Source organism: Macaca mulatta, chromosome 10, assembly GCF_049350105.2.
Source record: "Macaca mulatta isolate MMU2019108-1 chromosome 10, T2T-MMU8v2.0, whole genome shotgun sequence".
NCBI lineage: Eukaryota > Metazoa > Chordata > Mammalia > Primates > Cercopithecidae > Macaca > Macaca mulatta.
In genome coordinates, this window is record NC_133415.1 from 28,029,479 (window position 1) to 28,041,895 (window position 12,417).

A 12,417-nucleotide genomic window follows, 5' to 3' on the forward strand; every position below is an offset into this window, starting at 1 on the left:
GGTCTGCCCGTGTTGCCCAGGCTCATCTTGAACTCAGGGGCTCAAAGTGATCCACCTACCTCAGCCTCCCAAAGTGCTGGGATTACGGGTGGGAGCTACTGCATCCAGCCTAAAATGTTTAAAGTTAGGTTTTTGCATTAGGTTTGTGTGCACCTGGAATGACTTTTGTATATGAAGTGAGACAGAGGTCCAGTTTTCATTTTTCCCCATATAATCAATTGTCCTAGAGCCATTTATTAGCCCGTCACTTTCCGCTTTTTTTTTTTTTTTTTTTGAGATGGGGTCTTGCTCTATCGCCCAGGCTGGAGTGCAGTGGCGCCATCTCGGCTCACTGCAAGCTCCGCCTTCTGGGTTCACGCCATTCTGCTGCCTCCGCCTCGTAGCTGGGACTACAGGCGCTTGCCGCCACGCCTGGCTAATTTTTTGTATTTTTAATAGAGATGGGGTTTCACCATATTAGCCAGGATGGTCTCGATCTCCTGACCTCGTGATCCGCCCGCCTTAGCCTCCCAAAGTGCTGGGATTACAGGCGTGAGCCACCGCACCCGGCCACTTCCCACTTATTTTTTAAGGGGGAAAAGGCAATGGTTGTTTTGAAAAAAATTAACCTATCTAAATAAAGTATCAGCAGTTGAAACTAACGATGTATATTACAACAGTATTATGACCAAGTTGCCTCTACCCCAAGAATTCAAGAATGGTTTACCATTAGAAAGTTTATTGATGTAACTGATCTCATTAACAGATTTAAAGAATACCCATATGATCATCTTAATAGATGCAGGAAAATCATGCAATAAAATACCTATTTATGATAACTGCTGATATGTTATTTGTGCTTTTCCTTAAAAATGCAGTGTTTTTAGGAATTAAAGTTCAGAGCAGCAAAAGTCAAACAAAAACCAAGTCTGAGCAATAGAGCTACTACAATGCCCATCACAGTCTTTGCTCAGATGACTACCTAAGGTCATGTTCAGCTCTATGTTTCTGTGACCACAAATAGCATCTTTGGCAAATCTGGTTTCAGTTGGTCTTTGTCCAGCTCCTGGATTCCATGCAGGGCCTGAGAAGCCCTCAAGGATAAGAGATTAATCCGGTCCAGTGGACTCCGTGGTTCCTCAACTCCAAGTGCCCCCACCATAGGTGGGACCTGCCTCTCTCGCAAAGGATCCCTGGCGGCAACCCGAGACCGGTTCAGACCGGTTCTCCTACCCGCATTCCGCCGAGTCTCTCGCTCTGCCCAGGACGCACAGATGAGAGCGCTCAGCAGACTGGTGGGTCTGTCTTTCGGTCCTTCCTAATTTCCCCCTCCTCTGGGGAAAGGTCAAGGATACCTGAACCAAAGTGTCTGGCGGGGTGTAGGTGGCGGGGGGGTGCATCTGTGCACAATCAAGGGCTTGGCCCTCCCGAGAGCGCCCAGGGGCAGGGGCCTCCTAGGTTCTGGCGGCCGACAGGGGCGACCGGCGCAGGGGGTCGCGCAGGATTGCGGCTGAGGTCCCACCAGCGAGAGACAGAGACCCTCAGACATTTAGTCCAGAGACTGCAGCAAGGAAGGGGGACGAGGGGCCAGGGCCGGAATTTCGGGGGAGGGAGCGCAGTGACCAGAGTCGTTTGCTGGCACCTGTAGGGGCGAATGCAGGGGCTGGGCCGAGATGACCTTGGACCAGAGCTCCCTTCCGGCCTGCAGAGATGAGCTTGGGGTTTAGCTTAGTGAGGAGTGAGCAGCTTTTCAGCCGCAGTGCTGCGGCAGAGGCGGATGGAGGATGGAGGATGAACTGGAGCCGTCCTTACGACCTCGGACGCAGGTAAGCCCCCAGCGGTGGCGACCCCCCACCGCACGGTGGCGACAAACCCCGCGGCGGCAACCCCCTCCCCCCACCGCGGCGGCGACGCCTTTCCCCCCACGCGGCGGCGAGCTCCCCAGCACCGGCAGCAACTCTAACACGCTGCGGGTCCGCGCTTGCGCCTCAGGCGCCCTCCGCGACAGTCTAACGGCTCTGCCCTCCACTGCGCCTGCGCTTGAGTCTCAGGCCCCATTCCCGGCCACTGGTTAGCGTTGTGCGAACCTTCTGCTTGTGCGGCCGCTCTGAATACCCACTGCGCTTGCGCCACCGCTTCGTCTCGACTGGTTGGCGCCTCTCAAACGCTTACTGCGCGTGCGCTAGCCCCTTTTTCACAGCTGGGTACCGCGCGCTGACCTTCACTCCGCGCGCATGCGCTCGGTTAACCGCTTGGTAATGGCAGCTGGGGTCTCCCTGGGACAGCAAGACCTCCGCTCAGGCCCCTCTTCCGAATGCTCCATGCCCTCCTGCGATCTGGAATGGTCTGAATTCTCATACCTGCCCAGACCAGGCATTTCAGATGAGGGATTGAGGACCTAAGTGAACTGCGCATGTGTAGCCACCTTGGAGGCTTAACTAAGTCGTCAAATGTTAAAAAAACATCGTGCTTGTATGTACAGTGGCGTTAGGTGCTAGGCTCAGATGTCCATAGGCAGGTGTTTACGTCCAGGGTCGGCCTGTGGGCCAGAGCAAGGTTGCTGGACCCTGGCATCCCAGCCCCCAGAGATGCTAAATCCTCTGCCGATCAGCCCTGACCTCAGAGGCAGTGAGCCCTCCGAGCACGGCAGTCCTGACCGCTCACTCCTTCCCGTGACTGTTTCCCACCCTGGCCTCTTTCCTCCTCATGATGCCCTCAGCTCTGACCTGGCGTCCTGCCTCACAGAGGGAAAGGGCGCAGCCAGAGGAGAGCGCCTGCACTGCCCACCGCTTCTATGGGTTCCTCCCCAATCTGGACTGATTTCTTTATGTATTTGCATGGCACATTTCCTCACCTCCTTTGTCTTCATTTGCACTTGTATTCCTTGACAGCCCTATTTAAAATAGCACCAGCTGAGGTGGGAGGATCGCTGGAGCCCAGGAGTTTGAAGCTGCAGAGATCTAATAGGATCTCACCACTGCACTCCAGCGTGGGCGACCTAGGGAGACCTTGTCTGTAAGAAATAAAAATAAAATAGCACCACCTGGGCCTAACACTTCCTACGCCCCTTCCCTGCTTTAAGTCTCTGTAGCACCAGCTGATGTACTATATATTTTGCTCATTCATTTTGCGATTGCTTGTCTTTCCCTGCTCTGATAGCTCATTGATTTTGTCTGTCGTTCACTGCTGTATCCCAACACCCAGAACAGTAGGATTATTGACCATAATAGGGAGGCAGTAAATCTTTGTTTGCCTAATTAATGGTCCGTATCATAGCTAATGTCTGAATGCTTACCATGACCAGGCACGGTATAGGCAATCTCCATGCATGATCTCATTGAATTAAACAATTTCCTGTAGTCTTGGAGACCTGTCAACATCTGCTACATGAGTTCAGCTGCTATCAAGCACTGTGTTCGCTGCTTCCTTCAGATCTGCTGTCTTAAGGGAACTCTCACTTCCATGAAGCCCCCGTGGAGCTGTAATGTGGCCCCATTGGGACCAGACTCCAGGTTTCTCACCTGGCTTCTTCCTAAGGCTTCCAGCCTAAGAGAAAGTTACTTAGGCCTTATGGGAACTATGGGCAGCTAGGGCCCCTGTCACCAACCTGTCTCCAGACCTATGGCAAAGCCTTCAGCAGGATTCTGCCCTCCAGAGTCACTTCCTGTGCTCCCCCACCTTCCAGTGCAGTATCTCACTGAATGGTGAAAGCACAACTGGCTCTTTCCCAGCTATATCTTGCCCCCCCAGCACACTTCCTGGCTGAGATAAACACTCAGGTTTTTTTTTTTTTGTGATACAGTCTCACTCTATTGCCCAGGCAGGAGTGCAGTGGCGCAATCTGGGCTCACTGCAACCTCCGCCTCCCAGATTCAAGCAATTCTCCTGCCTCAGCCTTCCGAGTAGCTGGGATTACAGGTGCCTGCCACCACGCCTGGCTAATTTTTGTATTTTTAGTAGAGACGGGGTTTTACCATGTTGGCCAGGCTGGTCTTGAACTCCTGACCTCAAGTGATCTGCCCACCTCGGCCTCCCAAACTGCTGGGATTACAGGCGTGGGCCATCGCATCTGGCCAACACCCAGTATTTGACTAATGAATGAATAAATAGTCCATAGGTTCTCGAAACTTCAGAAAACCTTAGCCAAACATCCTTCTGTCGTGAAAATTGTGTCAAAGTTTTCAAAAATAATACCTTTAATTTTACAGAACAATTTGCCAGAACAAGAAAGGCAGTAATTTTTGGGGGAAGATATCAACGATTCAATTTTTGTAAAGTCAACTACTTTGCAAATATCTAAAAAAATACCTGAGGGAAGGAGTTCATTGTTGTGCCTTTGGAGGAGTGGAGAACTTTCAGTATATACTGAATTTTCTTTTTTTTTTTTTTTTTTTTTTTTTTTTGAGACGGAGTCTCACGCTGTTGCCCAGGCTGGAGTGCAGTGGCGCGATCTCGGCTCACTGCAAGCTCCGCCTCCCGGGTTCCCGCCATTCTCCTGCCTCAGCCTCCTGAGTAGCTGGGACTACAGGCGCCCGCCACCGCGCCCGGCTAATTTTTTGTATTTTTAGTAGAGACGGGGTTTCACTGTGGTCTCGATCTCCTGACCTCGTGATCCGCCCGCCTCGGCCTCCCAAAGTGCTGGGATTACAGGCTTGAGCCACCGCGCCCGGCCTATACTGAATTTTCAAAAATCTTAACAAACGTGTCATTTTGTAATTAAAAATCACAAAAGAGTAGACCAGGTATGGTGGCTCACGCCTGTAATCCTAACACTTTGGGAGGCCAAGGCGAGTGGACCACTTGAGCTCAGGAGTTTGAAACCAGCCTGGGCAACAAGGTGAAACCCCGTCTCTACAAAAAAATACCAAAAAATTAGCCCAGCGTGATGGTGTATGTCTGTAGTCCCAGCTACTTGGGGGGCTGAGGTGGACGGATCGCTTGAGCCCAGGAGGTTGAGGCTGCAGTGAGCCAAGATCGCGACACTGCACTCCAACCTGGGTGGTAAAATGAGACCCTATCTCAAAAAAACAAAACAAAAAATCACAAAAGGAGAAAGATAAACAATTTTGTGAATCCCTCAGAAGACCTCAACTATAGGTCAGGTGCAGTGCCTCATGTCTGTAATCTCAGCACTTTGGAGGCCGAGGTGGGCAGATCACTTGAGGTCAGGAGTCTCTACTAAAAATACAAAAATTAGCTGGGCATGATGGTGCATGCCTGCAATCCCAGCTACTCGGGAGGCTGAGGCGGGAGAATCACTTGAACTGGGAGGCCGAGATTGCAGTGAGCCGAGATTGCGCCTGGGCGGCAGAGCAAGACTCCGTCTCTCTTTTTTTCTTTTTTTTTTTTTGAGACGGAGTCTCACTCTGCGCCCATGCTGGAGTGCAGTGGTGTGATCTTGGCTTGCTGCAACCTCCACCTCCCTGGTTCAAGCAGTTCTCTGCCTCAGCCTCCTGAGTAGATGGGATTACAGGTATCTGCCAACAAGCCCGGCTAATTTTTTTTATTTTTTTATTTTTATTTATTTTTTTGAGACGGAGTCTTGCTATGTCGCCCAGGCTGGAGTGCAGTGGCACAATCTCGGCTCACTGTTTGCCTCCCAGGGTCACGCCATTCTCCTGTCTCAGTCTCCCAAGTAGCTGGGACTACAGGTACCCGCCACCAGGCCCGGCTAATTTTTTGTATTTTTAGTAGAGACGGGGTTTCACCGTGTTAGCCAGGGTGGTCTCGATCTCCTGACCTGGTGATCCGCCCACCTCGGCCTCCCAAATTGTGGGGATTACAGGCGTGAGCCACCGCACCTGGCCAATTTCTGTAGTTTTAGTAGAGATGGGGTTTCACTATCTTGGCCAAGCTGGTCTTAAACTTCTGACCTCGCGATCCACCCGCCTCGGCCTCCCAAAGTGCTGGAATTAGAGGTGTGAGCCACTGTGCCTGGCCAAGACTCCTCAAAAAAAAAAAAAAAAAAAGAGAAAATCCCAACTACAAATGATGAGGCATTGGCGATGCTTTTGGGAATTCTCCCTCCATCTCTAAGAGTGTTTCACTGTCCTTTTGTGTACCAAGTGTGCATGACTCATGTGTGCCCAGCCTAGAAGTAGGCTTCATTATCTCCAGGTCCAGGTAAGGAAGTGACTTAGGATGAGGAAGTAAGGGGAGAGCTGGGATAGGGACCAGGCACCTTGGCCATCTATGCTGCCTCTCTGCTTCTCCTATGTCCCCAAGTCCTTGCACCTGCAGGTCCATGTGGCCTCTTTTCTTAGCCTAGTTGCAGAACATGCTGGTGGGAGGTAAGAGAAGGAGGCTCAGCCCAGATTCCCGGAGCCTGGCCACTCTGTTGGAGAACGTTTTCCTGGGGCAAGTCAGGGGCTCCTGTCCTGCTGGAGGCAGAGCTTTACTCTGCTGGGGCCCCAACTCAGGCGACTGTCTTTCCCAAACACAGCAGACATGCTCAGGGGCAGCCCAACAAGGAGGGATGGGAACTGCTCTCCAGCTCAGGGAAACTTTGGGGCTATGGGTGGCGTGAGGGTAAAGTGGGGTCCTGGACTCAGAGCAGGAGGCCTGGATTCCTCTGCTACCTGCCAGCCATGTGACCCAGGTAACTCCTCTCTGAGCCTCACTTTCCTCATCTGCAAAGTGGAGACATCACTGCTTGATTCAAATAAATTGCAATGCTGTGATTGGCAGCTCTGGTCCAGGGAGAGGGGTGGTGGCTGTTGTTGGTTACTCTGTGTTCTCCCCTCTCTCCTCAGATTCAGGGCAGGATCCTGCTCCTGACCATCTGTGCTGCTGGCATTGGTGGGACTTTTCAGTTTGGCTATAACCTGTCTATCATCAATGCCCCGACCTCGGTACGTATCCTCTCTGTGTCGACTGCCCCTTTCTGAGTGGGTACTGGCTAACAGCTGCCCACTGAGGGGCTTCAGCCAGGCATCCACTTGGTGGCGCTTTCTGCCACAAGTTTGTCTCCATTGGGTTGGCCCACAGGTTCCTGCAGGTTCAAACTGAGCATACATCTTCCCCCAAACCTGCATGTCCTCCTGAGTCCCTAATCTCAGCGGATGACTCCATCTTCCACCTAGTGATGGGGGAGTCAGCGTTGACTTCTTTTCGTCTCTTGGACACCAAGTCCTTCCTAACTATCTCTAGAATCCAGCCACTTCTCCCCATGTCTCCACCACATTCCCAGTTCTGGCCCAGCCTCCTCACTGGCCTCCTTGCCTTCAGCCTCTCCCCATCTTGATCTCTTCAAGTCACTCTCCTGCTCAGAATTTTTTTTTTTTTTTTTTTGAGACGGAGTTTTGCTCTTGTTGCCCAGATTGGTTTGTAGTGGCATGATCTCAGCTCACTGCAACCTCTGCCTCTCGGGTTCAAGCGATTCTCCTGCCTCAGCCTCCTGAGTAGCTGGGATTACAGGCATGTGCCACCACGTCCAGCTAATTTTGTAGTTTTAGTAGACATGGGATTTCTCCATGTTAGTCAGGCTGGTCTCGAACTCCCAACCTCAGGTAATCTGCCTGCCTCAGCCTCCCAAAGTACTGGGATAACAGGCATGAGCCACTGCTCCTGGTCTCATGAAGGTTATTTATAAAGTAGCCAGTGGAGGTTAAGTTTCCATGTTCAGTGGTGAGGCCTGGAGCTACCAGGGCCTCAGCTTCATGGAAAAAGGAAGAAGAAATTTTAAAAAACCAACTGACCAAAAGCAAGCAGGGCAGGCAGATCTGACCAAATGAACCCCTCGGTTTCACTGTCTCACACCTTCGCTCCCCCAACCCTGATACCAAAGCAAGTTAAGTATAGTTCCTCAAATGCCTATGACACAGCCCTTCCTCTAAGCCTCCTTCCATGGAGGGGCCCTCTCTGTTCCACCTGTAGAAGCCCACCCCAGATACCACCACCTTCTTGAAACCTTCTTCCCTCTCCAGCCCGTGGTGCAGGCTGTCCTCACTCAGGCTGTGTGAGGGCTGTTTTGTGTCCATCTCCTTTCTCCTGCTGATTCGCTCTCAGCATCTGAGTCATCTTTGAATCTCCAGCACTTGGTCGTAGCCTGGCCCGAGCCGATGTTCTGTGAGTGTCTGTGGAAAGGATGGGTCTTTCAGCCCCAGTGATAGAAGCCTACCTCTAACTTGCTTAAGTAAGAAGGGCAAGTACCTAGTCACATAACTGGGAGTGATGGGATATGGGGCTTCACACAGCACTGGGGGAAAGCTGTAGGAACCAGGCCCCAGGACAGAACTGTGGCTGCTGTCCTGCCCCTGATTTTCCTCTCTCGGTTTTTTTTTTTTTTTTTTTTTTATTTAGACAGAGTCTTGCTCTGTCACCCAGGCTGGAGTACAGTCACGCAATCTCGGCTCACTGCAACCTCCGCTCTGCCCCAAGCTCAGGTGCTCAAGCGATCCTCACACCTCAGCCTCCCAAGTAATTGGGACCACAGGTGTGTACCACAAAGCCCAGCTATTTTATTTGTATTTTTTAGTAGAGACAGGGTCTCATCATGTTGCCCAGGCTGGTCTCGAACTCCTGAGCTCAAGTGGTCCGCCCACCTTGGCCTCTTGAAGTTCTAGGATTACAGGCATGAGCCACCGTGCCTGCCTTGGCCTTGTTTTCATACCCAGCTGGGGAGCTGCTGTCACCAGATTCACTTCCTGCCAGCTGAGAACTCCCCCCACCAACAAAAGTCTTCCAGATTAGCTCATGTAGAAAGGCAGGGAAGAGCCCGAGGGGCTGGTTTGGTTTACGTGTCCACTCCCAGACCAGTAATGTGGTCAGGAGGCTGGGATGCTCGGATTGGCCAGATCTGGGCCAGATGATCACCTTTATGGGGGAACCAAGAGCTGTACTTGACTATGGAGAGAACTTCCTCCAAAGTAATATTTGTTAGCAGAAGATAGAGATGGGGATAGAAAGAATGATAACAGCCCAGCCTCTTAAAGCAAGGATGAGAATTTAGAAAGGGGGGTCTGAGCTGGCTACATTGGTTGGTTTGTTTGTTTGTTTGTTTGTTTGTTTGTTTATTTATTGAGATGGAGTTTTGCTCTTGTTGACCAAGCTGGAGTGCAATGGCGTGATCTTGGCTCCCTCTGTCACCCAGGCTGGAGCACGGTGGCGAGATCTCAGGTCACTGCAACCTCTGCCTCCCAGGATCAAGTGATTCTCCTGTCTCAGCCTCCTGAGTAGCTGGGATTACAGGCGCCTGTCACCATGCCTGGCTAATTTTTCTGTATTTGTAGTAGAAGTGGACTTTCCTCATGTTAGCCAGGCTGGTCTCAAACTCCTGACCTCAGGTAATCTGCCTGCCTTGGACTCCCAAAGTACTGGGATTACAGGCGTGAGGCATTGGTTTATTTATTCATTCATTCATCAAGCATTTGAGCACCCACTTCAGTGCACACTCAGACTAGAGAGGGGTCCATCCCGGGCTGGGCAGGTCACTCAGACCTTACCTCCCACGGCCATCACCAGCCCTCACAAAGGAGACTTTCCTAGGCTCAGAGGCTTCCCCTACCCTGCTGAATAGTGTTAAGTTCTAATTGTTAAAGAAAAAGTTATTCAGGCTGGACATGGTGGCTCATGCCTATAATCCCAGCACTTTGAGAGGCTGAGGCAGGCGGATCATTTGAGGTCAGGAGTTCGAGACCAGCCTGGCCAACATGATTAAACCCTGTCTCTACTAAAAGTAGAAATATTATCTGGGCATGGTGGTGCGTGTCTGTGACCTCAGCTCCTCCAGAGGCTGAGGCAGGAGAATCGCTTGAACCCAGGAAGCGGAGGTTGCAGTGACCTGAGATCTCGCCACCGTGCTCCAGCCTGGGTGACAGAGGGAGACTCCCTCTCAAAAAAAAAAAAAAGGCTGGGCACAGTGGCTCACGCCTGTAAACCCAACACTTTGGGAGTCTGAGGCAGGTGGATCATCTGAAGTTGGGAGTTCCAGACCAGCCTGACCAACATGGAAAAACTGCATCTCTACTAAAAATACAAAATTAGCCAGGCATGGTGGCACGTGCCTGTAATCCCAGCTACTTGGGAGGCTGAGGCAGGAGAATTGTTCGAACCCGGGAAGCGGAGGTTGCGGTGAGCCGAGATCGCGCCATTGCACTCCAGCCTGGGCAACAAGAATAAAACTCCATCACAAAAACAAAAACAAAAACTATTCAATGACACTTGTCAAAGCACAGTAATGAAGACTTTATTCAAGAGGTGGCAAGCACTAGTTGGAGGGACCATGGCAATGGGGTCCTGCCCTGAGGCAGAAAGATTGGATTCAACTTCAAATACAGCATGGGCAAGCGAGAACTGATAGCCGAGGAGTAGAGCAGGGTCAGTGGGTGCACAATGACTGAGAGGATCATCAGGCGTTTGTGGGGGATTCTGGTTAAATTGACCCAACAGGATTCTTGTTGAGGGCAGGCCAGGGTAACCAGACATCATGGAGGATGGCAGAGGATAAGGAGGCCAATTAGATTTTGAAAGTGATCAGATGTGGAGGATGAGGATTCTAGCTAAATCAACTTAGCAGGACACTTGCTAAAACTGAACAAGGCAGAGATGAACACGGAAGTCCAAAAGTTGAGACCTAGTTGAAAAAGAGCTCAGAATAGCAGGCGCAGTGGCTCACCCTTCTAATCTGAACACTTTGAGAGGCTGAGGTGGGAGGATTGCTTGAGCGGAGTTTGAGATCAGCCTAAGCAACACGCAAGATCCAGTATCTACAAAGAAGTAAAAAAATATTCAACAGGGCGCAGTGGTATGAGCCTGTATTTGCAGGTACTTGTGAGGCTGAGGTGGGAGGATGGCTTGAGCCCAGGAGTTCGAGGCTGCAGTGAGCTACGATCATGCCACTGCACTCCAGCCTGGACAACAGAGGGAGACCCTATCTTTATTTATTTTTATTTTTTTTTGAGACGGAGTCTCGCTCTGTCGCCCAGGCTGGAGTGCAGTGGCCGGATCTCAGCTCACTGCAAGCTCCGCCTCCCGGGTTTACGCCATTCTCCTGCCTCAGCCTCCTGAGTAGCTGGGACTACAGGTGCCCGCCACCTCGTCCGGCTAGTTTTTTTTGTATTTTTTAGTAGAGATGGGGTTTCACCATGTTAGCCAGGATGGTCTCGATCTCCTGACCTTGTGATCCTCCCGTCTCGGCCTCTCAAAGTGCTGGGAGGGAGACCCTATCTTTAAAAAAAAAAAAGAGCTTAGAAAACTCTGAGGAGAATCTTTGTCAATGGTCACTCTTGAGGAGTTCCAGCCAATGTCAGGGGAAGCTGGCCCTGGTCCCAGCTCCTGTGGACAGTTCCTCCCCCGAGAGGCAGCTGGTGGTCACTAGGCTGCCAGTCATTGCCCTGAGCTGGGCAGGGGAGAGCTGGCCCAGCACCTGAACCCACTGCCCTCTCTGTGTTCTGTTCTGTCGGGAGACCTGCAAATGACATTTCATCTCTAACCAAGAGAAGGGTGTCCATGTCTTCCCCACTTCTTTCCTAACCATGTGACTTCCCTTCACTCACCTGAGGTTTGGAGTCTGGGGAGTCCAAACTACCTGGTACAACCCTGACCCATGGCTAAAGCTGTGAGCAAGTCACTTCACCTCTCCCAGAGCCTAATCCCCAGTCTTGACAGTGACCAAGCCTGAGCATGGTTGCTCATGTCTGTAATCCCAGGGCTTTGGGAGGCTGCCTCCCAAAAGTAGTGAAACCCCGTCTCTACTAAAAAAATACAAAAAAATTAGCCGGGTGTGGTGGCGGGCGCCTGTAGTCCCAGCTACTCGGGAGGCTGAAGCAAGAGGATTACTTGCCAAGATTGGCACAATCTTGGCTCACTGCAACCTCCACCTCCCGGATTCAAGCAATTCTTCTGCCTCAGCCTCGCAAGTAGCTGGGATTGCAGGTGCCTGCCACCACACCTGGCTAATTTTTTTTTTTTGTATTTTTAGTAGAGATGGGGTTCACCATGTTGGCCAGGCTGGTCTTGAACTCTTGACCCCAGGTGATCCACCCGTGTCTGCCTCCCAAAGTGCTCTGATTACAGGTGTGAGCCACCGTGCCTGGCCATGGAATTTCTTGAGTGATAGGAGCATCTTTTGTTATTTGCAATGAGCCCCATTTCATCATACCTGCGCGTATGCTAATGAGGTGACAGGGTAGGGCCATTAGACTGCCTCAGGATGGAGCTGGTCACCAAAAAGACCAAGAGATTAGAGGGTCAGAATGTTCAGCCCCACTCACAGAACTCTGAAAAAGGGAGAGGAGCTGAAGATTAAGGTCTATAAAAGCTCTTGAACAAGATTTGATGAGCTTCCAGGTTTGTGAACACATTGAGGTGCTGGGAAGGTGGTGCTCCTGCAGGGGACATGGAAGCCTCTAGCAACCTACTCCCCCAGGACCATGCCCAGTGCATCTTTCCCATATGGCTGTTCATGAGTTGTATCCTTCATAACAAACCAGTAAATGT

General features: G+C 51.3%; 1 protein-coding gene and 2 long non-coding RNA genes across 52 annotated transcripts in view; 2 read left to right on the forward strand and 1 right to left on the reverse strand.

Moving 5' to 3' along the window:
- Positions 1–664: 664 nt before the first annotated feature.
- Positions 665–10,344, reverse strand: LOC144331878 (uncharacterized). The gene is made up of 4 exons (XR_013399458.1): positions 9,926–10,344; positions 5,742–7,447; positions 4,657–4,745; positions 665–4,344 (listed from the first exon to the last, which is right to left on the reverse strand). It is a non-coding gene; the product is annotated as an uncharacterized LOC144331878 (long non-coding RNA).
- SLC2A11 (solute carrier family 2 member 11) overlaps positions 1,217–12,417 on the forward strand; it is a 29,949-nt gene continuing 18,748 nt past the window's right edge. For 19 of the 50 annotated variants that reach the window (XM_077950340.1, XM_077950353.1, XM_015149852.3 and 16 more), the window contains exons 1-3: positions 1,217–1,274; positions 1,628–1,805; positions 6,732–6,830. In XM_077950340.1, coding sequence (XP_077806466.1) covers positions 1,764–1,805; positions 6,732–6,830 — 141 coding nt within the window. In that variant the 5' untranslated portion in view covers positions 1,217–1,274; positions 1,628–1,763. Of the gene's footprint in view, positions 1,806–2,870; positions 2,995–6,731; positions 6,831–12,417 lie in introns of all 50 variants that reach the window. The other 31 variants (XR_013399453.1, XR_001447713.3, XM_077950338.1 and 28 more) reach the window with 7 other exon arrangements.
- Positions 3,760–5,955, forward strand: LOC144331882 (uncharacterized). The gene is made up of 2 exons (XR_013399462.1): positions 3,760–3,881; positions 5,583–5,955. It is a non-coding gene; the product is annotated as an uncharacterized LOC144331882 (long non-coding RNA).